This window comes from Emys orbicularis, chromosome 23 (genome assembly GCF_028017835.1).
Source record: "Emys orbicularis isolate rEmyOrb1 chromosome 23, rEmyOrb1.hap1, whole genome shotgun sequence".
Lineage (NCBI taxonomy): Eukaryota > Metazoa > Chordata > Testudines > Emydidae > Emys > Emys orbicularis.
The window spans coordinates 13,360,854-13,386,134 of NC_088705.1; the positions used below are offsets into that span (position 1 = coordinate 13,360,854).

Here is a 25,281-nt window from a genome sequence, read left to right on the forward strand (position 1 = left end):
AACAGCATAGACACAGGCACAGACTTTCATTTTTCCGGGTGAGTGCTCCACTCCCTCTCCGCCCTGAGGTCCCAGCCCTCTCCACCCCTTCCCCTAAGGCCCTGCCCTCACCCCACCTCTCCCCGCCTCCGTTCCAGCCCCTTCCCCAAGCACACCCTGCCCTCGCTCCGCCTCTTCATGCCCCCTCTCCGCCCCCTCCGGCCCACCACCAAACAGCTGATCGGTGGGTGGCTATTTTTTTTCACCCACGGAGTCGGCGCCTATGAGTATAGAGATAAAAAGTTCCTTCTGGTCAGGCACGTTTAGTCTCTTCCCCCAGAGTTCAAACGGACGGGTCGGCCGCATGTCTCCTCTGCATGGGTGTGGGGGGAGCCAGCAACAGAGTCTTTTGTTCTCTGATGTCCCGCCGTGGCTTGTCTGATGCGTGTGGAGCTTGTGTTGGGCAGGAGAGGACAGTGTTTGGGAGACACTGGTATTTCACACTTGATAACGCGTCTCTCCTGGCTGTGGGGGGGTCCAGTTTCATAGCAAACACTTGTATAGTTCCAAAGCAAACACTTCAACATGGCCTTAGAGCCTGGGATACCGATGTGATCAGTGAGATTAATGCAGGCAGCAATTTACAAGTATTTCATAAAATCCAAGCACTAGACACCTCTCTATAAAGCGAATCCCTGATTTAGCAATACTAGCACACAGCTCTGGTGTCCAGCTCTGTGTTTGACAGTGTTCAGTGAGGCCAACGGGCCTGGGCAAGAGTTAGCACCTGGTCTGCCAGGTTCACTCCCCCCACGAGGCTCTGCTGCCTGTGAAGGCAAGTAGGAAACCAAGACAGGCTGCGGGCAAGGCCCAGATTCTCCAGGGTATTTGGGCACCTGCCACCGAAATCACTGGGTGTTAGGTAAGAATTTGGGCCCGTGTGACTTTGCCCCCATGATGACAACAGCAGGTCAGTGGCAGAGCTGGGAATAGAGCCCAAGGCCCCTGCTCTGCCCGCTAGACCACTCTGCCTTTGGGAGCTCATTAAGGATAAAGACCCCTCAGATCTGGGATAAGTGACATGCCCCAACTCTGGCTCCAGGTCTCTGTCAGGCTAGTTTTCCTAATACCAAACCCACTCACCATGGGGCGTGTGAAAGTTGACAGGGCCTGGCAGATTGTTGGGTCTGGACTTTGGGAAAGGGGACAGGTGAACAAGGAGGGTCGGAGGGGAAAAGCGTCCAGTGGAAAATAGGGTCAAAGGCAGCAGGTGGGAGGGGAGGGGACTATGCTAAGGAAGAAATAAGTGGGTCTATATACAGCCTGTGGGACCCCGACTTGTGGCAGCCTGTTCACGGGACGCTTCTCTTCCTAGCACACGGCACAGCTCCCTCTCCAGCTGGAAATGCATGTGCTCTAAATTGGGCAGCCCGTTGGGGGCAAAACCCCGGGCCAGATCCTCAGGGGAGTCGATCAGTGCTGCTCAGGTGAAGCCCCTGGACCTTACACCCATTTTCGCTGGCTGAGGATCAGGAGTTTAGATCAGTGGTTCTCAGCTTTTCCATCCTGGGACCCTTCCCTCCCGAGACCCCCAACCCCTCAAGCTGAGACCCTCTCCCAGTTCACAATGCGGGGAGGGTACGCTGGCCGAGACCTCCTGACTCCTGTGAGCGACTCTGTGGTTTAGATCCCGGGAAGAGAGGCCTCAACCCCTCCCTCCAAGCATCCACCAGACCCTCCAATTCCATGAGCCTCGTCCCCCCTCTCCTCTCCCTACCATAACCCACCCCAGTGCCCAAGGATCCTGAGGCGGGTGGGAGCTACACGGCCGTGGCTTGTTGACAGGACCCAGCCATCGCCCGGGTGGTGATGAGCTTCCTGTCGCTTGTGCAAGTTCAGCCAAAGTTCAGGCCCAGCGCGGTGTGTCTGACAGCCTGAGGAAGCCAGGCTGTTGTATCTGCGTTGGATTGCCCCTCCCTGCCACTCCACTCTGTGCTGCAGCAGCCTTGGGGCCTCTCTCCTGCCAGGCTGTGATGCAGACCGTGCCCGATAGGCGGGCAGCCTAACCAAAGAGCCAGATACTGGGGCTGTTACCAGGCAGGGGAAAGCCCGGTCTGGGGAACGAGGGGGTTCCACATTCTGGGCTGCCCCGAGGGCTGGGGTGTATCAGGGCAGTCCCAAGGCCTGCTTTAGTCTCACCTGCTTCCCTCCAGGCCGCTCTGCTGGAGTGTAGATGGGCTTGGATGGATTAGTTGTCGGTAACGGTCGATTTCACTGGACACCCACAAACCAACCATAAATATTTCCATCTCTGGGAAGTGAAATTCACAGAGAGGCAAAATAAGAAAAATGCTGCGTCCGAAGTTACTAGCGTTTGATTTAAGGATACTTATTTTGTATATTTTGGCAATTTGTGTTTTGACAGTTATAAAGCTGAAATTTTTTGCATCAGTGTCTTCAGTCATTAAATAATTATTGTCTGGCCCCCCATTGTCTGATTCCCCACCCCCAATTTCTTGCAATGGTGAAAATTTAAATGGATAAAAATCAGGGTAAAATGCTTTCAAGTAAACATCGATGTTATCTGTTGAAATTCTACAAAAAAAAGAAAAAAGAAAATTGAATTCTGGCCACGCCCCATCCTGCCCTGACACAGCCCCCCTGCCCCCAGCATGCCCTGCACTTGGGTCTCTGGGGGGGGGAGGGGGACAGCATCCAGCAGCCTTACACTGCCCCCGTGCTAGGAGTGTTTCCCTGGGAGGGCCATTCTGGCTCTTTTCTGGGCACTCGAGTAGTGTAAAGAGACCGGAATTGGGCTTAATATGTAAACCCAGGGCTCCAAAATTGCAGAGCTAATGCATTAACCCTTCGTTAATTCTCTAGTTATTATTATGAATTATTTGTATTACCCTAGGAACCCTCGTCACGGACCAGGCCCCCATTCCGCTAGAACAAAAACACAGTCCCTGGTCCCAGCCCCAAGGAGCTGTCAATCTAAGTATAAGATAAGAGACAACCGATGGATACAGACACACGAGGCGGGGGACAGGAAACAATGGGACAATCTTGGTCACTGTGACCCAGGGAGCCCCTCCGTGCCAGCTGGCAGAGGGCACACCTTACCATAACTCACATCGGGTCTGACACACTCATTGCCCCAACACACTGTGGTCATAATCTGTATCTAAAAGGTGTCCTGTGCAGACTGGTAACACGCTGGTCATTAATATTGTTGCGTGGGGCATGTCTGGGTGGTGTATAAACAGTTAGAGATGTGTGCCGGAAGTGTGGTCTTAACATGGGTTTGGCAAGCAGTGCATTAGCCCAGCCCGCCCTAGACAGAGGAATGTTGTTTCACCTGCTTGACGGTGTCTCCAATGTAAATTGAGCAAGGGGAGGCCAGACACAATGGAAGTACATTTACATGTAAGGTAAACAAAGCCATCGAACTAGCAAGTGGGGGAGATGGCAGTTAATGATCACGGTGGGGGCTGTACCCCAGGAAGCCTTCCTGGCTCTTCAAACAGAGAAATGGCCTTTGGGGAATAGAAGCAGAAACAGAAAGCGATTTGGGCATCCATCACCTGAGGGACAAGAGGCCAGAGCTCTTGACACCTGTGAAAGGTGGATCCCTCAGCCCCGGGGGAACGGAGAACTGACTATAGGTGAGAAACCTGCTTAGACAACGATTGTAACTTGCTGAAGTTAAGTTTTAGAGGACGCTAGAAAGCATGTTTGGTTTGGTTGTAACCTTGTCTGTCTCTTTCACTCTGACTTGAAATCATGTAAACCTCTGTTGTTAATACCTTTTATTCTTGTTTTACTACAAAACCATCTCAGCGCTGTTCTAGCGAAGTGTGGGTCGGCAGCTAACCTAGCAGGCTGATGGGGGCCCCGTGTCTCTTTGCAGGCGGCAAACTTCATAACGTCTGTGAGCGCGCAGCGAGAGGGGCTGACCGCTCTGGGGAGCTGGGGCTCACTGATTGCTAACTGCAAGGCCAGGGTTGGACGGACAAAGTCCTGCAGCAGGTGCTGGCCAGGCTGGGGGCTGCTACAGAGCTTAGCAGCAGCAAAGCTCACCCCTGCTGAGGCAGAGCGGTGACACGGTGACTCACAGTTCTGGGCGACCTGAGCAAGACGTCACAGTCACCGTGACAGGGAGTGGGCTCTGCACAGCAGCAGCCTAACCGTTGACAAGTTTTTGTAGCCACCACGGCCAGGGTGAGTTTTGAGGGGGGATTGGCAGGTGGAGCATGAGACAGCTTTGCAGATGGTTGCGGGGCGCTCCTCCCCAGCATGAGGGGAGAAAGCATGAAGCTGGTCGTTGGACCATTTAACAGGTGCGTGATGGAGGCTACCATCCTGGGCCATTGGCGGCGAGCATCAGTAGCGAATGAGTAGGACCCTACCAAATTCACGATCCCTTTTGGTCAATTTCCCGGTCATAGGATTTTAAAAATGGTAATTTTCATGATTTCAGCTATTTAAATCTGAAATGTCACGGTGTTGTAATTGTAGGGGTCCTGACCCAAAAAGGAGTTTTGTGTGTGTGCGCGTCGCGGTGTTGCCAGGTTATTGTGGGGGGCGGGGGTTGCGGTACTGCTACCCTTATTTCTGCGCTGCTGCTGGTGGCAGCGCTGTCTTCAGAGCTGGGCGCCTGGCCAACATCTGTCACTTTCCGGCCACACAGCTCTGAAGGCAGCACGGAAGTCAGGGTGGCAATACTGCAACCCCCCCTAAAATAACCTTGCAACTCCCTTTTGGGTCAGGACCCCCAGTTTGAGAAATGCTGGTCTCCCCTGTGAAATCTGTATAGTATAGGGGAAAAGCACACAAAAGACCAGATTTCATGGCGGGGGGAGAGCAGATTTCATGGTCTGTGACGCGTTTTTCATGGCCGTGAATTTGGTAGGGCCCTACGAATGAGAGATGGTAGGTAGGGCTTTCAAGGTGCAGACAAGCAGCTAGTGTTTGATGCCATGGCGAAGGGGGAGCCAGTGGACGGATGCAAAGAGGGGGATGAGCACTGGTCAAAACAGTGCGGTAGGAAATGGTCTTTGAGCCGCATTCTGAACGGCTCCGATCGGGGCAAGGTTGCCTTTGCCCAGGCTGGAGAGAAGGCTCTTGGAGTGATTGAGACGCGAGATGATGAGGGCCTGGGTGAGAGTCAGAGCTGTGCGGATGGACAGGAAAGGCCGTATCTTAGAGACATTAGGCAGCAAGGATCAGCAAGATGTCGAGGGAACCCTCATGCGGGCAATGGAGCTACGGGGCGGTTTGTTCTGTTCAGGTTCTTATACTGAGCTCATCCCGGTCGCAGTATCCAAGTGTCTTCCAGCGGCACAGCAACATGGCGTGGGGGTATTGGAGAGCCAGGGAGCCCCTGCCTATGGGGCAGGGGAAGGGGACAGCCCGGCACAGCTGTCTGGCTACAAAAGACGACTCCCAGCTGAGAAGCTCATATTGCCACATGGATCTGAACATCTTCAGAGAGCAGAGCAGTCTGCTGGCACCGAGGGATGTGTGTGCTCGGAGACAGGTGCCATGCGCTGGGAGTTGAGGCAGAGGGGGAGAAAGGGGGACATCTTTCAGGGCCCTATATCCTGTGATGCCCTAATCACAGGGGCCTTTTTGTGTGAGGCTTTTCGTTATAAGGCAGCCCTTGTTAAATAACAACACTTCGTGCTGCTCTCCCATCCTGTGTTACTGAGGTTCTTACCCTAGGTACCTGGCCCTTTAAAACACACACCCTCCTGCAGGAAGGAGGGCAGGGTCTTATTTTTATGGGTACTGGGTGTTATCCAGTGGGAAAGCCCTGCCGGATGGATGGGAGTTTTAAAGGACCAGGACCTCCCGGCTTTTCTTCCCCTTTGGACCTTCATTTATCCCTCCACTGCCCTTGGGAGGTAGGGAAGCACAGATGGGGAAACTGAGGCAGGCATGCTAAGCAACTTGTCCCAGGCTATAGAGAGAGTCAGTGTCAAAGGTGGGATTTGAGCCTATGCTAAGGCTCTTGCGCTCCACTCCCAGTCGAACCCGCTGTGAAGTCCGTTCCCCCCCCCCCCCGCCCCCGGCCACACTCTAGCTATGGCCTGGGTCAGAGAGTTCAGTTCATCGGTGCGGGAGCCGCAGCACAGAGAGGACTGGGAGACGGGCACGTGCCCTGCTTCCGTGGGTCTGTCTGCACTGCAATGGGAGGTGTGGCTGCAGCCTGGGGAGCCACCCCCGAGCGAGCTTTGATCTGGCTAGCTCCCGTACCAAGAGCAGCGGTACGGGCTAGCCCCACCCTGCCGCCTGGGCTCCTGGGTACGGACTCGAGCGGGTAGCCGGTGCTGCGGCGGCTTCGCTGCTATTGGTATTCGAGCTAGCGGGGCTACGGCTACCCATGCTGCAGTCACTCCCCCCATTGCAATGTAGACAGACCCTATGGCGTGGGGAGCAGCTCATGCACTGGGGTTTTCCTTCCCCTCCTTGTCCTCTCTGCACCTGTCTTTGTGAGGCGGGGCAGTGCCATTGACGGCTCCCTCGCCGGCACGGCCTGAGGTTGGACCTGCGTGCTTCCTGTCTCTCTGCGCGCAGTATCTGAGGCACCAGCAGCCACCGGGCGCTTCCCTTAATCCTCTCCCTGACGTGGGAGGGTCAGTCTTCTTCCATTGGCTGTAATCTCTCCTGGCAGGCTGCGCGGCCGCGGGGTGACGTTGAGGCTGGGGAGGGGAACAAGGAGCAAATTTACTAGGTTCTTTGCCCCAGCTAATAACTCATCGAAACATCAGTCACTGTCTGAGCAGCTTTCCTGGGCCAGCCGTCTGCTTGTGAAGCCGGGGAGATGTCAGAGCTCGTAGCAATGATTTGCCAGGAGGAGCCTGTTGAGCCAAAGGAAACATATCAATCGCATGGGAGAAAATAGCACTGCATAGCTCATCCTTCAGCCCCTCTGCCCGGGAGTGGGAGCGGGAGGAGCTGGGTTCGGGGCCCAGTTCACCGTTGCCTTGTACCTTGCGTAGCTGGCTCGTCACTCTTCCAGGACCCAAGCTAGCTAGATTAAAGTTATCTCGGGAACGCGAGCTGGAGCTGCAAGCCCGCTCCCTGACTGCATACACAAGAGAGCCATGCCAAACGAAGACGGACATGGGAGAGCCCTTCGGGCCTAGGAGGGGGTGGAGACATGGATGGGGAGGAGAACGAGCCACTGGCAGAAGTGGCTTTGAAGGAGGAGCGAGAGGGTGCTGGGAACTGGCCGGCTGCACCGGGGTAAGGGGGAGAATGAAAGAAGAGAATGATCTCCAGACTTGCAGTGCCCAGGTCAGTGGGCCAGGCCAAGCGGTAGCGTCGCACTGAGAACACCCAGTGCTCAGCGGTAACGGGTTTGGCTCCCAAGGTGGCAGAGGCAGTGAATTGGAGCATTGCTGGCTGGCATGGCAGGATTCACGCAGCTGAGAGTCCCGGTATGGATGGAGCGGTCCGAGAGAGAGGGTCGGGGATTCAGCATGCGGCGGGCGCACAATGGCCGGGGGCTCAACTACGGCAGACGTGGGCAGGGAGTCTGACGCGCACAGATCCCCGGGCGACTGGGTGCCGCTGAGCCGATAAACCCTCCTCATTCTCCTGCCTCTGCCTTGCAGGTTCCTACCTGATGGTCAACTCCTCGCAGCATGCGCCGGGGCAGAAAGCTCACCTCCTCTTCCAGACGCTGAGCGAGAATGACACCCACTGCCTCCAGTTCAGCTATTTCATGTACAGCCGGGACGGCCACAGCCCCGGCGCCCTCAACGTCTACGTGAAGGTGAACGGGGGCCCGCTGGGCAGCCTGGTGTGGAACGTGTCCGGCTCCCATGGGCGGCAGTGGCACCAGGCCGAGCTGGCGGTCAGCATGTTTTGGCCCAACGAGTACCAGGTGAGTTGGAAGCAGACGGGAGGCTGGGAGATGGTCTTGCAGAGGCCGCAGGGTGATTTGGGGCCTGGAGGGGACTTAAGCAGACAGTAACTGAGCTGAGCGGGCCGTGGAGGGGAGAGAGGCCTTGGAACTCGCCGCCATGCAGCCCTCCGGCAGGGCGCCAAGGGACACTGCACTCAAGCTATTGCAGGGCCTGATCCTGAGCCTGTGGCTGTGCCCAGGAGCCCTGCTCCTGAAGAACACTCCCAGCTGCCTCTTGATGACCCACAACCCCCTTGTTATTCCAGCCCTGGGTCCCCCATTGCGCCGGTACCCCTCTATCCCAACCCACAGCCCCTCTGGCTATTCCAGCCCTGGGCCTCTCATCGCGCCGGTACCCCTCAATCCCAACCCACAGCCCCCCTGGCTATTCCAGCCCTGGGCCCCCCATCGCGCCGGTACCCCTCAATCCCAACCCCCAACCGCCTTGTTATTCCAGCCCTGGGCCCCCCATCGCGCCGGTACCCCTCAATCCCAACCCACAGCCCGCCTGGCTATTCCAGCCCTGGGCCCCCCATCACGCCGGTACCCCTCAATCCCAACCCACAGCCCCCCTGGCTATTCCAGCCCTGGGTCCCCCATTGCGCCGGTACCCCTCTATCCCAACCCACAGCCCCTCTGGCTATTCCAGCCCTGGGCCTCTCATCGCGCCGGTACCCCTCAATCCCAACCCACAGCCCCCCTGGCTATTCCAGCCCTGGGCCCCCCATCGCGCCGGTACCCCTCAATCCCAACCCCCAACCGCCTTGTTATTCCAGCCCTGGGCCCCCCATCACGCCGGTACCCCTCAATCCCAACCCACAGCCCGCCTGGCTATTCCAGCCCTGGGCCCCCCATCGCGCCGGTACCCCTCAATCCCAACCCACAGCCCCCCTGGCTATTCCAGCCCTGGGCCCCCCATCGCGCCGATACCCCTCAATCCCAACCCACAGCCCCCCTGGCTATTCCAGCCCTGGGCCCCCATCATGCCGGTACCCCTCAATCCCAACCCACAGCCCCCCAGGCTATTTCAGCCCTGGGCCCCCCACCCCTCTGCCTAGTTCTGCCGATGCCCCTCGCTCCCAGCTTGTAACCCTGTGCCATCCCAATCCTGCCCCCAAGCGATGCTGCTGCCCAGCCAGTGAAGTGTGCCCCTTTCCTGCCCGCCCCCAAGCTCCAGTCTTGAGAAGCACTGACGTGGTGTCTGTCTGAGCTGCTTAGTGCCATGAAGGGGGGTCTCGTGGGAGCGCTCTGTGCTCAGGGGGCTGGCATGTCTAGCTGCCAGCCAGGCTGGCTGTACCAGGAGAGTGAGCCCCCCTCTATATTTCGGCTCCTCGGCTTCCCATGGTAGCAGGTGCCCGGGAGGCGGCGGTGGGCAGCACCGACGTGAAGAACTATTAAAATGAACATTCATCTAGTTTCCTTTTGGTAATGGTTTGATCCAAGCCAAGCCATGGACCCAGGCTGCAGAATCCGAATCTGGCTCCAGAGCCCCAGAGTTCGGGGCAGTCGGCTGCAGAGATTTGGACCAGCCTGTTAAGATAAGGCCAGCTCCAGGATTAAGATGCTGCTCCCCCCCCGGGCTTGGGCTCAACTCTGCTCGTCTCCAGGCCCTTCCCCTATGAGTGTGACCTTGCCCATGGCCGGGGGCAGCGGATCACCTCAGTGACAGGCGTGTGTCTGATTGCCCCCAGGTCCTGTTCGAGGCGGTGATCTCTGGCGAGCGCAGAGGATACCTCGGCTTGGACGACATCTTGCTCTTGAATTATCCGTGCTGTGAGTATCGCAGCTCCCCGGCTGCGGCCTCCTTCCTGACAGGGGCCAGCGGCCCGGCCCGCCGTGCTGTCATCGGAGCCCTCACACTGCCAGTGATGTGTCCCGCTAATGAGCCATTTGGGAGGACTCTGTGAACTGGCTGCCGCCCCGCCAGCATTAACGACCCGCTGTCGGAGCAGGGCCAAAGGGGGATGCTCCAGGAGCAGCTGTCGCGGGGGAAGGGACATGGTGGGCGTCAGCAAGGAGGGTGGGCAGCCTCCTCCTAGCCAGAAAAGCAGGAACCCTCGGGGTGGGAACCACTGGCTAGTGGCTAGCGCTGGGCAGCGCCAGGTGGGAGAGCAGCCTAGTGACTAGTGCCTGGCAGGGCTGCTTGGTCACACTGAGCCCCATGCATGCTGGGCAGAGTGCTGGGTGGATGCCCAGTGGGGCGGATGTGATCAGCAAGGCTGAGATATTTATCTCACTGTGGAGTTCCCAGGCCTTGAGCTCCGGAGCTGGCAGCATTGGGACTCTTGACACTGCAGGGGAATGGCTGAATCTCCCCCGATGAGTCTCTACATCTACGGGACACAAATCCCAGCTCTGCTCCTCCTTCTGGGAGAACGCAGGCTAATTGCCAGGCCGACATGTCCCCTTTAACAGGGACAGCTCCAGTGGGGAGAAAGGGACATGTTAACGGGGGCTGGCCGCTGGGGAAGGGAGCTAACACCTCGCAGACAGGATGAGGCAATGGAGCGGAATGTGCACCTGGGCCCCCTCGCTAAATGGTGGCCCTGCAAAGCCAGACAGTTCCAGTGTGGGTTGGGGGTTCAACCCCTGCTTCTCCCAGCCCTGGTGCCGTCCCTGCAGGGAGGGAGGGCTCTGCAGGGAATCAGTGCCATCCAATGGGAAACCCCTGCATGGCAGGTGGGATTTCAAGGCTACCGGACTGTACTGGCTCCCGACTTGCAGCTGAGCTTATGATGTCACAGGGTCCCCTGCAATCTCCTCCATGCCTTAAGTTTCCACGGCTACGTTGCCTTCCCTACGGCCCTTTCAGCTGTGGTTTGTATACTCTGGAGTGGTTGCACCATAGAATATTAGCAGTGAGGATTTGTATATCCAGGCTGCAGACCTCGCTCCATTGAGTCCAGCAGTCTGTGTCTGATGGTCATCTGTCCCTCCCACAAAGCACTTGGCTGTTTGGGCCACATTGCAGCTATGGGAGAAAATTCCTTCCTGCCCCCCCAAAAGAAATGAAGTCCTGAAGCATGAGCATTGATTACTCCTAACCTATCCAAATGGTGGAGGAGGGAGCCACAGAGTTTGGATCTGAATATTGGGTTCTTTGATTCAGGCCCTTAGCTAATTAATATTGATTATTAAATGGTCCAGCTCCTGGTAAAGCCATTAACCTGGAGCAGGAAAGCAGCACACTCTGTCGCCATAGTCCAGCTGCAGACCCGGAGCCTGGTGTGGCTTTGTGCTCCTGGGAGCCAGCACCTTGTTTCGTGGGTGCGTTGGGGAGCTCGCTGGGGAGAGGGAAGGTACTGGCAGGTAGCTGCAGAGTAGCCCAAGTGCCTGGATTCCTGTGTGACTATTTACCCCTGTGTTCTGGCAGCCAAAGCGCCTCATTTCTCCCGCCTGGGCGATGTGGAGGTCAACGCCGGGCAGAACGCCACCTTCCAGTGCGTGGCAGCCGGGAAGGCGTTGGAGGCGGAGAGGTTCCTCATGCAGGTAACTGAGGGGTGGGGGTGGGGGTCTGCTCTGCCAGCGTAGAGCCTTTTGCTGGCTCCACCACACCCCCCGGAACTCCCTGAGATGGAGTCGGCTTGTTCCCTACCTCACTGCCGCACGGTGCCCTGGACTGAGGGCTGTGGGGCTGTGACTGGCTCAGCACTCGGGGGGCAGGGCTGCACGCTCCACTCTGGAGCACAGGGAGGGGGAAGGAAGTGAACAGTGAGGGACGGGGGTGGGGGGCCCTCCCCCTATTTGCCATGGAAATCCCATTGAAAGATCAAAAACTACAGATGAGGGCGAGCCCCCTGCCCGTAACCAGCCCTTCCTCAGAGGCCCAGCCTGCCGCCCTCTCCCAGGCAAAGCGCCCTTTGCGACCGGGACTGGACCCCCAGGTAGGAGTGGGAGATGTGGGCCGATATAGTCCCAGGCCCATATCCACGCCCCTTCCCCTGCAGGACACCGCATTGGTGGTGCTGCAGTGCCATTCCCAGCTGTTCCTTCGGGGGGGGGGGCAGCGCGCTCCCACCCGGAGCGATGCCCCGAGCTGCTCCCCAGCGACCCCTGTGGCTGTGCAGGGAGCAGCCCTGAGAGGGCTCTGGATGGCTCAGCAGGTGAGGCTTTCAGGGAGAAGCCAGTGGGGAGAAACAGGATGCTCCGTCAGACCCAGAGGGGATCACCCCTCCTGCCTGGGCAGCGGTGGGGAGCAAGCACAGGAGGGCTGGATCCCCCCAACGTCCTCTCTCTCTGGCCGGCAGAGGCAGAACGGAGCCGTCGCCCCAGCCGCCTCAGTGAAGCACATCAGCCATAGAAGGTTCCTGGCTACCTTCCAGCTGGACGAGGTCTCCAAGGGGGAGCAGGATCTTTACCGCTGCGTCAGCCAGTCCGTGCGGGGCTCCGGCGTCTCCAACTTTGCCGAGCTGATTGTGAAAGGTGAGGGTGACGCTTGTTGACACTCGAGGAGGGGCCTGGAGCGGAGGAACTCAAAGCGTGTCACAAAGCGTGTTACAAAGCTGTCATGTGAACTCAGGCCGTTAACTAACAGGATGCTAAACGTGACAGGCCAAGTCACGTTTAAAAGGTATTCGCTGATTATGGTGGACCCTCTGCTCTGCTCCCCGGCCAGGGTTAACTATGGCCACCACATTACTGTCCTTGTCTACATGCAGGGCACAATCATGTCTGACGTGGTGTTAGCTAACCTGTGGGAGTTACCATGACCTGTTCGCAGTGTGGACGTGGCCTGCCTGCTTCTCTCTGGGATTCATCCCGGACTGCTTGGCACAAACTCGAGCCAACATTCTCAGAAGCGGCAGCTGACTCTGGGCCCTTCCGTTTCCCGGGTCTCAAGGCCTGCTTTTCCGAGGCACCGAGCACCTGCAAATCCAGGGGCAGTCAGTGGGACTTGGCACTTCTGAAACCAGGTCTGAGGTGTCTTGCTGACAACTTCCCAGGGGGTTGATTTTGGTCCACTGTATTCTAATTCTATGCTAATGACCTTCCCTTTGCTCAGGGCTTCTCACTGATGTAGAGTGAGATAGTGCTTCATCCTGAAGGATCCCAACCTGCTGGAGCTGTATGAACCCAGTCAAGTCAATAGGAGCCTTTCCTTGATTTGACTGGGCACTGGAACACGTTATATGCATCTCTTCTCCCTACCCACCACTGACATGCGTCTGCCTCTGGGGTGGAGCACTGCAGCTGTTCAGCAGTGCACTCCAGTACTGTGTGGCCTTGTGTATTGCGTCATGTGCTGTTAGCTCGACACAAATCAAGGGGGATGTAAGGACTTAGGAACATAGGAACTGCCAGATTGAATCGGGCCCAACATCTATCTAGCCCAGTGTCCTGTCTCTGACAGTGGCCAGCAGCAGCTGCTTCAGAGGCAGGTACAAGAAACCCTGCGATAGGCCGTTGTGAGATAACCTGCTTCCTGAGGTTTTTCCCCCTAACCTCTAGAGGTAGAGTTAGCTTATGCCCTTAAGCACGAACTCTTAGTTATTTGTTAAATTTGTATTATTATTAGGGGTCTTCTTAAACCGCGGAGAAATCACACCTTTTTTGCTGGTTGGTCACTGCATACATAGCAAATTTAGTGGATGTTATGTATGCTGTGACCAACCTGTGAAAAATGTGTGATTTTATTGTAGGCGGCTTGTGGTATTGCCATCCTTACTTCTCCACTGCTGCTGGCGTTGCCTGAAGCTGGCGGCGGGAGAGCAGCAGCTGCTGGCTGGGCGCCCAGCTCTGAAGGCAGTGCTTCCGCCAGCAGCAGCACAGAAGTAAGGGTGGCAGTACCATGCCGTTCTCCACTCTGCGTTCAGAGCTGGGTGGCCGGAGACCATATTTAATGGGGGAGACCATATTTCATAGTCCATGATGCGATTTTCATGGGTGTGAATTTGATAGACCCCTAATTATTATAACTGATTGCCTTGCTATCTGGATACAGGTCCAGTCCCTTTTAAAATCCTGCCTCAATGCTATGTAGTAGCAATAGGTTCCACAGGCTAATTGTGCCATCTCTCAATACCCAGTGGGAGGAAGGAGTTTTTTGCTTAGCACAGTGGGACCTCACTAATTCTCACTGACTGGCTTTTGCGAGTCAGCGAACACAGACAATTAAAAAGGAGGCAGAAGAATGCATCCTCCAAATGTACTGGGTTCGTTTATTTTGACGGTTGTGGTGAAGCATTAATTATTGATGACAGAATTTCACAGCTCCATGGCAACTGCTTGGAAGCATATTTTGTAAAAAAAAACACAATGAAGTTCTGGTCACATGAGACCTTGCTGCTGCCTGTGCTGTTAAACCTCGGAGGAGCGTGTGTGTGTGTGTGTGTGTGTGTGTGTGCACGCGCTTATGCATTCGTGACTGCTTTATTTGTAGGTGTGAATTCTAAAGAGTGCTGCTGTGTGCAGGACCGAATTGTGCTCTCGGTTCCAGCAGTATAAATCCCCTGATCTCACTTACGCTGCTGCCACACACCAAAGACGATGACGGAGTAGACTTGCCTACGAGGAGAAATTTGCAACCATCAGGATTGCTAGCAATGGGCCAGGTTCTGCTCTTGTTTACCACAGAGTGAATCCGGAGTGAAGGCAGAGCGGCTGCTCTTAGAACCGAATTGGAGCCGGCATCCTTATTATGCCAGGGTCCTTTGAGCTAAATGGTAAAGAAGAAAGTCTGAATGTTAATTTAGTCCCTCTTTGTGTTCCGGCAGCACTAGAGATCAGCTCCCCGTTGTGCTCGGGTACACACATGGCAGTAGGTGCTTCTTGGTCCAAAGAGCTTCCAGTCTGAATAGATGAGACAGACTGAAGGTGGGAGAAATGATTATTATCCCCTTGTTACAAATGGGGCACTGAGGCACGGCGAGGCTAAGTGGTTGTATCAAGGACACACAGGGAGTTGGTGGTAGATCAGGGAACTGCACCTGGGTTTCCTGAGTCCTAGGACAGCACTTCAAACCACTAGCTGTGCAGTGGCTCTCCAGGGTACAAGCATCAGTAAAGCAGAAGGGGAACATTCCATTCACCCCCTCCCCCCATTATCTTTCTCCAGAGCCCCCCACGCCCATCGCTCCCCCCCAGCTGCTCCGAGCAGGCTCCACCTACCTGATCATCCAGCTCAACACCAACTCCATCATCGGTGACGGCCCCATTGTGCGCAAGGAGATCGAGTACCGCATGACCTCGGGGCCCTGGTCGGAGGTCCACGCCGTCAACATGCAGACCTACAAGCTGTGGCACCTGGATCCCGACACGGAGTACGAGATCAGCGTGCTGCTCACGCGGCCGGGGGACGGAGGGACTGGCAAGCCGGGGCCGCCCCTCATAAGCAGGACCAAATGCGCAGGTAGGTACCCTCCTTAACGCGGGAGGCCCCAGGCTATTGGCTGGCCCTTGATTGACAAGGATCTGCATGGGTATCCATTGGGTGCGGTGTAAAACCTGGGCACAATATTTTCTGGACTGGTGACGGTCTCTTTGGTTCTTCCAAAGTCCTGGTCAGGGATATGGAGGGGATGTTTCCCAGGACATTGTGCTTTTCCTAGTCATCCAGCGGCCCTGAACTGCCCCCTCCCGTCCCGCTCGCCATTGGTATTTTGGGGCTTGTCTACACTGGTAGAAGGGTAGTTAAACCACTGTAGTTACACCCGGATAACTCCCCATGCGGCCAGTCTTATTCCGGTAAGTTTAAACCACTTCCAAAGCGGCGTAAGCTCAACTGGAAAAAGGCCCCTCTTATACTGGAATGAGTGTCCATGTGGGGGTGGAGGGGCAGGACGGGGCCCTGCTTTTTACTTCACACAAAGCCTAGGAACGGGGATGTGGTCTAGTGATTACAGGAGGAAATGGAAGAGCAGGACTCCTGGGTTGTGTTCCCAGCTCTAAGAAGGGAGCGGGGTCTAGTAGTTAGAGCAGGAGACTGGGGGTCAGGACTCCTGGGTTGTGTTCCCAGCTCTAAGAAGGGAGTGGGGTCTAGTAGTTAGAGCAGGAGACTGGGGGTCAGGACTCCTGGGTTGTGTTCCCAGCTCTAAGAAGGGAGTGGGGTCTAGTAGTTAGAGCTGGGGATGGGGAGTTCAGGACTCCTGGGTTTGTTTCCCAGCTCTACCACTGACTCCCTAAGTGACCTCAGGCAATCCACTTAACCTTCCCGTGTTCGTTAAAGCTGAGAAGTTGTGGCCAAGGGCCCTATGTCCTTGACTGTTTCCTACGGTGAAGTCTTTGCAGCTCTTGTTATGGCGTTATCGGTTTGCAATCAGACAGGTATTAACCACCAACCCAGGCTGAAAGAAAATCGAAGCGCCCCAAAGAAAACCCTCCTGGCACAGGAGCCGGCTCTGCAGCCTGGATTTACTGTTTAATACACTCACAGGGGCCGCAGTAAACTGACAAATGATTGTTGCTTCAGCAACTGGGTAAAGCAACAGTCAGAGCTCGCTGGCAGCGGGAGGATTAATAACAGCCCAGAACAATGAGGTTTCGCACCCGCCATAACTCAGCTCCGGAGGAGCTGTTTCTTAGAGGCAGGTTGGTAGAGCAGTCGCGAAGGTGCCGAGTGGGTTAAGAGGCAGGGGAGGACCTTGTGTGAGCAAAGCGCTGGGGCTGGGGCGGCTTTCTGGGCTGGGCGGGGGACAAAGGAAGCACAGAGGGTCTTCAGCTAGCTCGTGGCCCCACTGCTCTAGGCACATACCAAATGAGCAGCCCCGCCCCAAAGAGCTTGCTGGCTGAGAGATGGGACCATACTGGTGGGTGGGGGGAGATGAGCTAACAAGAAGCCCAAGGGAGTTGGGAGCTTTTCTGAGGTCTGGCAACATTTGGGTGCCTTCATCCTGTGAGACCTTCCTGCTTCCACCTTCTTTCTGGCGGGGACGTGAAGAGAAGGAGCCCCAGAAAAGTCTCGCAATCTTTCCAGCCCCAACAAAATGAGGTGTTGCGGATAAAGGACACCTTCACTGACTTCCATAGGCACTGGGGTCGCCCAGCGGCTCTCCGGGTGGAGATGTGGAGCAGGATCCCATCCTTAGACACCGTGTGGCTGATGTACGTGGCCGGTGCACAGCAAATAACAATGAACACTTGCTAGATGGTGCTTATATAGCCCCATCATCACAGCCTGTGAGCGCCTCTCACCTCCCCCAACACCCCAGTGTAAGTGACTTGCCTAGAGTCAGATGCAGGAAGTCTGTGGCAGAGCTAGCCCAGAGCACCAGAGTTGTAGAGTGGTGCTTTAACCACAACCCCATCCTTCCTCAAGTGGCGGCTTCTAGCTGACCGGGACTCCAACCCTGTGGAAACATGTTCCATCACAAGGGTGGCCAGCTGTCCGGTTTTCAAAAAGGGGACCTGATGATGATGTCCGGTCAGATCTACTGACTGGACACCCAATGTCTGGATACTGCAGGCGGGAGGTGCCAGCCCCTACTCATCTGGGGCCGCCTCCTACCTGCGTCGGGTGGCGGCTCCACAGGTGAGTCCCTCCCAACCCATGCAGGGGGGCAGGGAGAGGGGAAGAGCAGCGAGCGACAGGGGGAGGGGAAAAGAGGAGTGAATGGGGGGGCCTCGGGGGAAGAGGCAGGGCAGAGGTGAGGCCTGGGGTCTGGGGGGGGGCAGGGGCAGGGCCCCTGGAGTGTCTGGTTTTTATATATTACGAAGTTGGCAACCCTAAAGGGTCCCTTGAGATCATTGCGACGGACAGGCTGCGTCAGCAGATGCTTCCTGAGGCCGTTGCCTTCTCAAGCTCCAGACTGCACCGCGCCCTCCGGGTGGGAATCGCTGGCAGTGCAAGTCCAGGACCCGTTGGCTGCATGTGCTCGCAGAACTTCAAAGGGCAGCTGCCTTCAGCTGCCACAGATCTGCCGCTAATTGGCTTTTGAGCAACGGCATCCTGCGGCATTGGGTCTATTGTATTGTTCCTTCACGGTGAGCCTTTCATGAGGGTTGGCTGGGTTGTCATTGGAGGAGCGTGACTCCAGTCCCTCGCTGACTGGCGCAGAATTCGCTGGATTGCAGCGGCAGAGACCAGCCTGAATTTGTTCCAGGGCAGCACCAGCATCCAGGCTGGGATTTCCTCCCCCTCGCCTGGCAGAGGCCCAGACTTCGTTAGCAAACAGTCCCCCGGCCCTGACCCTCTCCGTCTCCTTGATCCGAGATCAAATGCAGGGAGCTCGCTTGCCTGGCTGGTAGCTCAGCAGACCTAGTGAACAAACACGTGCCGCGAGAGAGCTTGCTAACGAAGCCTGCACTCTAATCAGACTCGTTAAAGGCTGGCGGGGTGCACTGGGTAGGTCTGAACCTTAAAGCACAGCAAATGTACAGGGCTGATCCAGACCCAGGGGCATTGATCGTCAGTGGGTTAGTAAGAACGGCACCCAGCAGCTGCCCGCAGGACACTTGATACAGAGGCAGTGTGGATCGGTGAACTCCCTATAACGGGAAGCACAATCTGTGTCGAGCACCGCTCCTTAGAGATGGGTGACACAAAGAAGCCTCCAGATGGGACTGAGCCCGACCCCGACTTGGATCAGAACCTCCCCAAACTTCCTGCAACCCGGTGGAGAGGAAGGTTGGCTTTGTGTCTCAGACACAGCCCTGGGAGGAGATCTGGGCTTGCTTTTGAAACGATACCACCGGTGCAGGCATCACTGGGCCATGATTGACCTGACGATGGTGGGTTGGCCATGAAGATGCAAGTGGGGACATTCTCCAGTCCTTTCAGTCCAGCTTGCGGGAGGAAGGTCAGCTGCACAGGCGTCAGCTGTGTAAAAATGAGGGTGGGCGACTCCCTTGCCCGGAGGCGATGTGCCCGTTTCTCTGACTTTCAGGCTGGAAACGTGGGGGAAGCTCCCTTCATTCTCCTGTGCTTGGTTTTAAGCAGACTGCGGGTTTTATAACATTTGCTTACAAATTCATCAAAAGATTTGCTCTGATGGCGAACCCCATTTTGAAGCAGGAGAAAATCTGGATGGCTGTGTTTCGGAATGGCCCGGGTGGCTGTGTTTCGGAACGGGCTGCCTAATTGTGTGACCGATGACAACACTGTGTACTGTGCTTGTTGAGAAATAAAGAACTGTACTCTTCGGTAGCACCGTCCTTCTGCTCTGGCCCATCTCTGATTATGCAGCTCATTCTTCCACAGATAGGATAAACAGTAGCACTAAGAAGTTGAGTGACATGACCAAGGTTATGCAGTGAGTCAGTGGCAGAGCTGAGAATAGGACCCCTCCCCCCCCGGGTCTCTTGACCCCCAGGGGGGCTGCTTTCTTTTGCCTTCCTCTGCAACATCAGCTATGGGTTGCAGCCAGAGGCAGGATATCGGAGCATATGGAGCAGTGGTGTGACCCAGCATTGCAAGGCCTGGATTGACTTCAGCTTCCCACGTACAGATGATGTCACAAGTGATACCTCTTCAACAACAGGAGCTCTGCCGGGTGGTGGCTCCGAAACCCATTCCCCCCTGGGTTTCACAGTCAGCGAGGGGGAAAATGCTTCTGCCCCATGGGAGCATTCAGAAGGAGGCGGCCCTTGTTTTAAAGACCTCCCCCCTGTTGGTTGCCTTGACAGCGGGTTGCATGAGGTCACAGACGACAGGAGGTGTTCTAGGGCTGGCGTTTCAGACACTCCATGGCAACAGACTTCCTTGGTGTGCTGGGGATTCAACTGCTCAGTAATTGAACAAAGTCAAAGGGAACAAGCTGACATTAAGGAGGAACACGACTGTTGCATGTCTGGTCCCCTTGAAATAGCTGCTTTTACGAGATGATCCATAGCAGCCGTTTGTTGGGAAGCGATTGCAGGCTGACAACGAGGGAGGCACGGACCGTGTTCTCCAGGTTTGTTCCATTCCCCCCCATACCTCCACCCTCTGTCGGTTGAGGTGAACTGGAGCCTATAAATTAAACACACATGAACGCTCGGGCTCCTTGCGCTGGGGAAGTAATGGGAGCACTTAACCTTTCTGGGAATGAGCTTGTTTTTGAGCTGGCAGATCCTGAATGTTATTTACAAAGCGATGTTGTAGGCGTCCTTGTCACGTCTCCGCGCGCACGGGGACGGGGGGTTATGAAGGAGGCTCAGTTGCTGCTGACTTCAGGCCCCAAAGAAAATGGTTCGCTGATGTTACATACCTATACCTTAGGTGAGCGCACATGGAAGATGTAAGAATCATAGAATATCAGGGTTGGAAGAGACCTCAGGAGGTCATCTAGTCCAACCCCCTGCTCAGAGCAGGACCAACACCAACTAAACCATCTCAGCCAGGGCTTTGACAAGCCAGGCCCTAAAGACCTCTAAGGATGGAGATTCCACCACCTCCCTAGGTAACCCATTCCAGTGCTTCACCACCCTCCTAGTGAAATAGTGTTTCCTAATATCCAACCTAGACCTCCCCCACTGCAACTTGAGACCATTACTCCTTGTTCTGTCATCTGCCACCACTGAGAACAGCCGAGCTCCATCCTCGTTGGAACCCCCCTTCAGGTAGTTGAAGGCTGCTATCAAATCCCCCCTCTTTCTTCTCTTCTCCAGACTAAATAACCCCAGTTCCCTCAGCTTCTCCTCATAAGTCATGTGCCCCAGCCCCCTGATCATTTTCATTGCCCTCCATTGGACTCTCTCCAATTTGTCCACATCCCTCCTGTAGTGGAGGGACCAAAACCGGATGCAATACTCCAGGTGTGGCCTCACCAGTGCCAAATAGAGGGGAATAATCACTTCCCTCGATCTGCTGGCAATGCCCCTACTAATACAGCCCAATATGCCGTTGGCCTTCTTGGCAATGAAGGCACACTGCTGACTCATATCCAGCTTCTCATCCACTGTAATCCCCATGTCCTTTTCTGTAGAACTGCTGCTTAGCCAGTTGGTCCCCAGTCTGTAGCTGTGCATGGGATTCTTCCTTCCTAAGTGCAGGACTCTGCACTTGTCCTTGTTGAACCTCCTCAGATTTCTTTTGGCCCAATCCTCCAATTTGTCTAGGTCACTCTGGACCCTGTCTCTACCCTCCAACGTATCTACCTCTCCCCCCAGCTTAGTGTCATCTGTGAATTTGCTGAGGGTGCAATCCATCCCATCATCCAGGTCATTGATAAAGATAATGAACAAAACTGGCCCTAGGTCCGACCCTTGGGGCACTCCGTTTGATACCGGCTGCCAACTAGACATCGAGCCGTTGATCACTACCCGTTGAGCCCGACAATCTAGCCAGCTTTCTATCCACCTTACAGTCCATTCATCCTATCCATACTTCTTTAACTTGCTGGCACTGACCTTCACCCCAAACTCTAATCACGCCCTGAACTGCCTACTCTGGGTGCAAGCTAGCCGCTGCCTCAGTTTCCCCTCCCCTGACCTGGTTTGATTGCTGGCCTCTGGCTAAGTCATTAAAGGAAATGTCTGCCCCTTGCAGAACAACCAAGTCCAAAATAGGCCCAAAACTCAACGTCTTCCACGCCGGTCTCAGGCTGGCCCCAGCCCCTCCTCCCTGAGGGTCCATCTTCTCTCCTCAGCCCCTCCTGGGCTCATTGGAGGCTCCTGCAGTAAGTCCCAGCCTTCTATTAGAGTTTTCCCTTCACTCCAGCTCTCCAGGGGCTTCTGTCTTATCTCCGCCCCAGAAGGGCTAGTTTAGTCACATGCCCCATGTGGCGTGCAACGTTGGTCATTTTCTCCACCTGGGGAGGCAAGCGAAGTGTGTGGGGTTGATCCCCTCACCCCATAAAGTGCCGGTCACCCTGCGATACAGAGACTCAGAAAATCCCCAACTGGGACAAGTCCCATCAGCAGGCCCTGAACCTGGATTTCTCATTCTGAAACCAAGAGCTGGAGGTAAAGGACTACATCTGCTAGCTGTAGTCGACTTATCTACTGTTTTTGTGGACCAGCCACTAGTGGGGGACACAGAGGTGCACCTTGGTAATGTAGGCCACACATGGAAAGCCCTGCTCCGTGGATTCTCAGCTTGGAGGGTCATGGCCTGGCTTCCTGAGGGATCATGACTGCTTTCCCTCTCTTTTTGGCTAGGGCCCTGGCATGTTTTTCTCTTGTGAACCACTCTTTGGGTCTATGGAATAATCACCGTTACAGCTGGGACTTTCAAAGCCGCCTAGACGACTCGGACGTATCCAAGGCGGCTTTGGAGACGCCCCATTGGGTCAGAGCAGGCTCCAGCTAGGCACGTGCAGTAGCCCTGGAGGGCATGCTTCAGAGGCAGCTGGAAGAAACCCCACCAGAGACAGTTATGGAATAACCTGCCCACCGGGGAAGTTCCCTCCCCGCCCCAGGTGGTTAGTGACTGTGCAGGTGGGTAAGAGTGTGGTCATGGGGAGCTGCTCAGGGGAGCAGGCAGGGAGCAGAGGGGAAGTCGCCCATCCACCCTCTCTAACAGTCGGTCTTCACTGCAGAGTAGCCCAGCAGGTTCACACTTCGGTGTTACCCTGTAGCCCCCCTGCTGTCCACACACAAACTCCTCTCACTGAGGTTAGTGGTGCTTTCAGCCTGGGCTAGCTGGCCCGTCCTGGGCTGTAGGCTAAATCCTGGGCTCTGTTTCCACTCAGGCTGATAACCTGCCTGTTTTGCAGTGTGGACACAGGCTAAACCTCTCAAGGGCTGAAAGGCCTCCAGTGCCTTCCCACAATTCCCCCCGTGTGCCCGGATGGACAGATAAGTTCCCCCACAATTCCTTGGGAAAGGATCCTAGAGCAGCTCAGCTCACGGTGGCCCAGAGAACTGTGGGATGTGCCCCCGGGAGCCCTGGCGACACACAGGGGAGCGCGGCACCTAGGGACACTGCAAAGCCCTCGACCTGTGTGTGTCCCTAGGGCTTCTGGGGGCCCACCCTGGGGCTGTTCATAACTGGGCCAGGCTAGCCCGGGCGCTCAGACCCAGGTGCCGATCACCTGGGCTAGCCGACTCCCAGTGCGACCCGAAAGCCTCTCACCCAGCTCAGTGCTTTCTCGTCACCTGCAGCTGCTGCTTCAAGCCTTGACAATGGCACTCGCTGGTCAGTGGTGTCCAGATCTGCTGCTCTTGTGACGTGAGGACAGGCAGTGGTGGGCCAGAGGAGACGGCCCAGCAGTGTCACGCCACGTCCTGCCCCAAGACCTGTCTGGGAGGCGGCCAGGGTCGTGCCATGGGGGCGGGGTAGCTGTGGGTTATTTTGCTCAGGAGGGGGTGGGAGTGGAGGTCAGACAGGGGTTTGCTAGATCTGTAGGGTCCAGTGTTGGCTTCCTGAGTTCTGGCCAAACAATTGTCAGACTAAGCATGGGCACCTCTCTTCCAAGGGTCACTAGCTTCATCTCTCTGGGAGTCTCTCACGGACCGCGAGAGGCAGAGATTAATAGATTCTGAGGCCAGAAGGGTCAACTGTGATCACCTAGGCTGACCTCCTGCGTTACACAGGCCATGGGCCGGCCCTGCATTCATTCCTGACTGAACTAGAGGAGATCTGGGAGAGAAACATCCAGCCTTGACTTAACCATTGCCAGGGACAGAGAATCCACCGCAGCGATGGCTCAGATCCCGTGTCCCTTGTGTGGCTGGGCCAGAGAATGGGGGTGGCTGACACCTATCATCACATGCGATGCTGCCCTCACTTCACTGAGGGGATGCCAAGTGCCTTGATCAGTGCATGGTCCAGGATTGTTTGTATTCCCCCCCCAGCTCAGTGGCCTCTAAATTTAAGCTGACCCCACGCGACCCAGCTACCATTCTGCCTTGATAGTGCAGGTGTCTCTCCTCCCTCCAGCTTTGGGGCCTACGCAGCAGATACACAAGGGAGCCCGGCTGTAATGGATCCATTCAGATGCTGCCAGCATGACCCATATGCTCCTCGTTCTTGAGCAAACCCCGTTCTTGATTTCCTCTCAGCTGCCTGATCCAGAGCCTCCCATCAGCTCCTTCCCACCTCGGCTAGTGTAAACGCAGCCCGGGCCAGGCACGGACGGCACCTCCCCCCCCGCCGAGCCATCGCTGTCCGGGAGTGTCAAACCGGCCCCCCTGAGCTAATGCACAGGACAAGCCTGCCGCTGCCCGTCGAATGCCGGGATGCCTCGTTAGTCATCGTTAGGTGCTGCACAGCAGTGGCTAATGTCAGGAATGTTCCCTTGACTGCCAGCAAGCTCCCCACTTTACCGCCTCCTTCCATCGCTGATTGTGGGGTTAGCTACTATGTGCTAATCGGGCAGCTGCCCTTTCTCCCTGGGCCTGGGCTGTGCCCCTTCAGATCCCACAGGCTTGGCAGGATGGGGCCAGGTCAGGACTCTAGATGGGAGCAGCCAGGGGCTGCAGGGAGCAGGGCAGGCGATTCATTCGGTGGCGCTTCTCTCTCAAGGAGAGTTGCTGCGGATGGATCTGTCCAGGCACATGCTCAGCTTGTCCGGATCTGTTTGCAGGGTCTGAACGTGTAGTACTGAACCCAGTGTCCAAGCGCGGTTAAAGCGTGTTCTGCTGCTAACGGGGCCTTGGGCGCACTAGAATCCCAGGTCCTTGTGATGACTGTCGACACCGTGGCCCTGTTTAGAAGGGTTCGTGTCAAACTGTGTCCCGTAGCACGTAGTTAATTGCATTCCACCAGCCTGAATTCCCTCTGCCCTTCCCACTGGACGTGGGATTGTTCTGCACTTCCTGCTCCAAACTGGCCTTGCTGTGGATGATGAAGCAGCTGCTGCATTCCACCCCAGAGGTGGCTGCATTTCAATGATAGGTACCGATTCTTCTGTAATTCGCCAACCTTTCTGCGAAGCACTTTGCGTGCTAAGCACGGTCCATCTCTTGGCAGCCCATGGAACCACTCGCCCAAGCCACTGGTGGAAAATGGGCCTCCTCCGAGACCCACTTGCCCCAGAGTCATTTCATGGAGTGCACTTGCCCGTCCTTTACCTAAGGCAGCCCCGGAGCGACGGGAGATTCCCAGCGCAGCTGCATGCCACCAGCCATGATTGACACTCTTCGTACAGGAACGCCTGCGTGTAATACAGCTGTAGTAGCAACTGTAAACCCAGGCGGCTCCGCGCTGGCACTAATTGTATGGATATATTCAGCACTATTAATGCCTGCAGACATCCTTGTTAGCTGATCTCTCGCTAAACCACTCATGGAATCTGCTTACATTGGCCTGGGGGTGCCAGGCTGTCTGTTTCCCACCGATCATTTGAATACACTGAAATAAAAAGGAGATTGAAGCTTAAAGCCTGGCTTTCCATCAGCGCTGTGTGCTGCTTTCCTGGCAGAGAGGGCTAAGGGTGGTGCACTGGGAGTGGCTCATGCCCAGCAGAGCGGCAACTTGTTCTCAATGTGAGATACGAGTCACAGGGGCCTCTCTGCTTTCCTCTTCATGCCTCCCTTAAGCCCCCAGCTCCGAAGCCCCACAAACCCGCTGTCATTTGGCTGGGAGACAG

General features: G+C 56.0%; 1 protein-coding gene across 3 annotated transcripts in view; it reads left to right on the plus strand.

Moving 5' to 3' along the window:
• PTPRU (protein tyrosine phosphatase receptor type U) overlaps window positions 1-25,281 on the plus strand; it is a 266,338-nt gene that overhangs the window by 118,068 nt on the left and 122,989 nt on the right. For all 3 annotated transcript variants that reach the window (XM_065421874.1, XM_065421875.1, XM_065421873.1), the window contains exons 3-7: window positions 7,602-7,873; window positions 9,586-9,667; window positions 11,268-11,383; window positions 12,142-12,316; window positions 14,949-15,242. In XM_065421874.1, coding sequence (XP_065277946.1) covers window positions 7,602-7,873; window positions 9,586-9,667; window positions 11,268-11,383; window positions 12,142-12,316; window positions 14,949-15,242 — 939 coding nt within the window. The remainder of the gene's footprint in view (window positions 1-7,601; window positions 7,874-9,585; window positions 9,668-11,267; window positions 11,384-12,141; window positions 12,317-14,948; window positions 15,243-25,281) is intronic.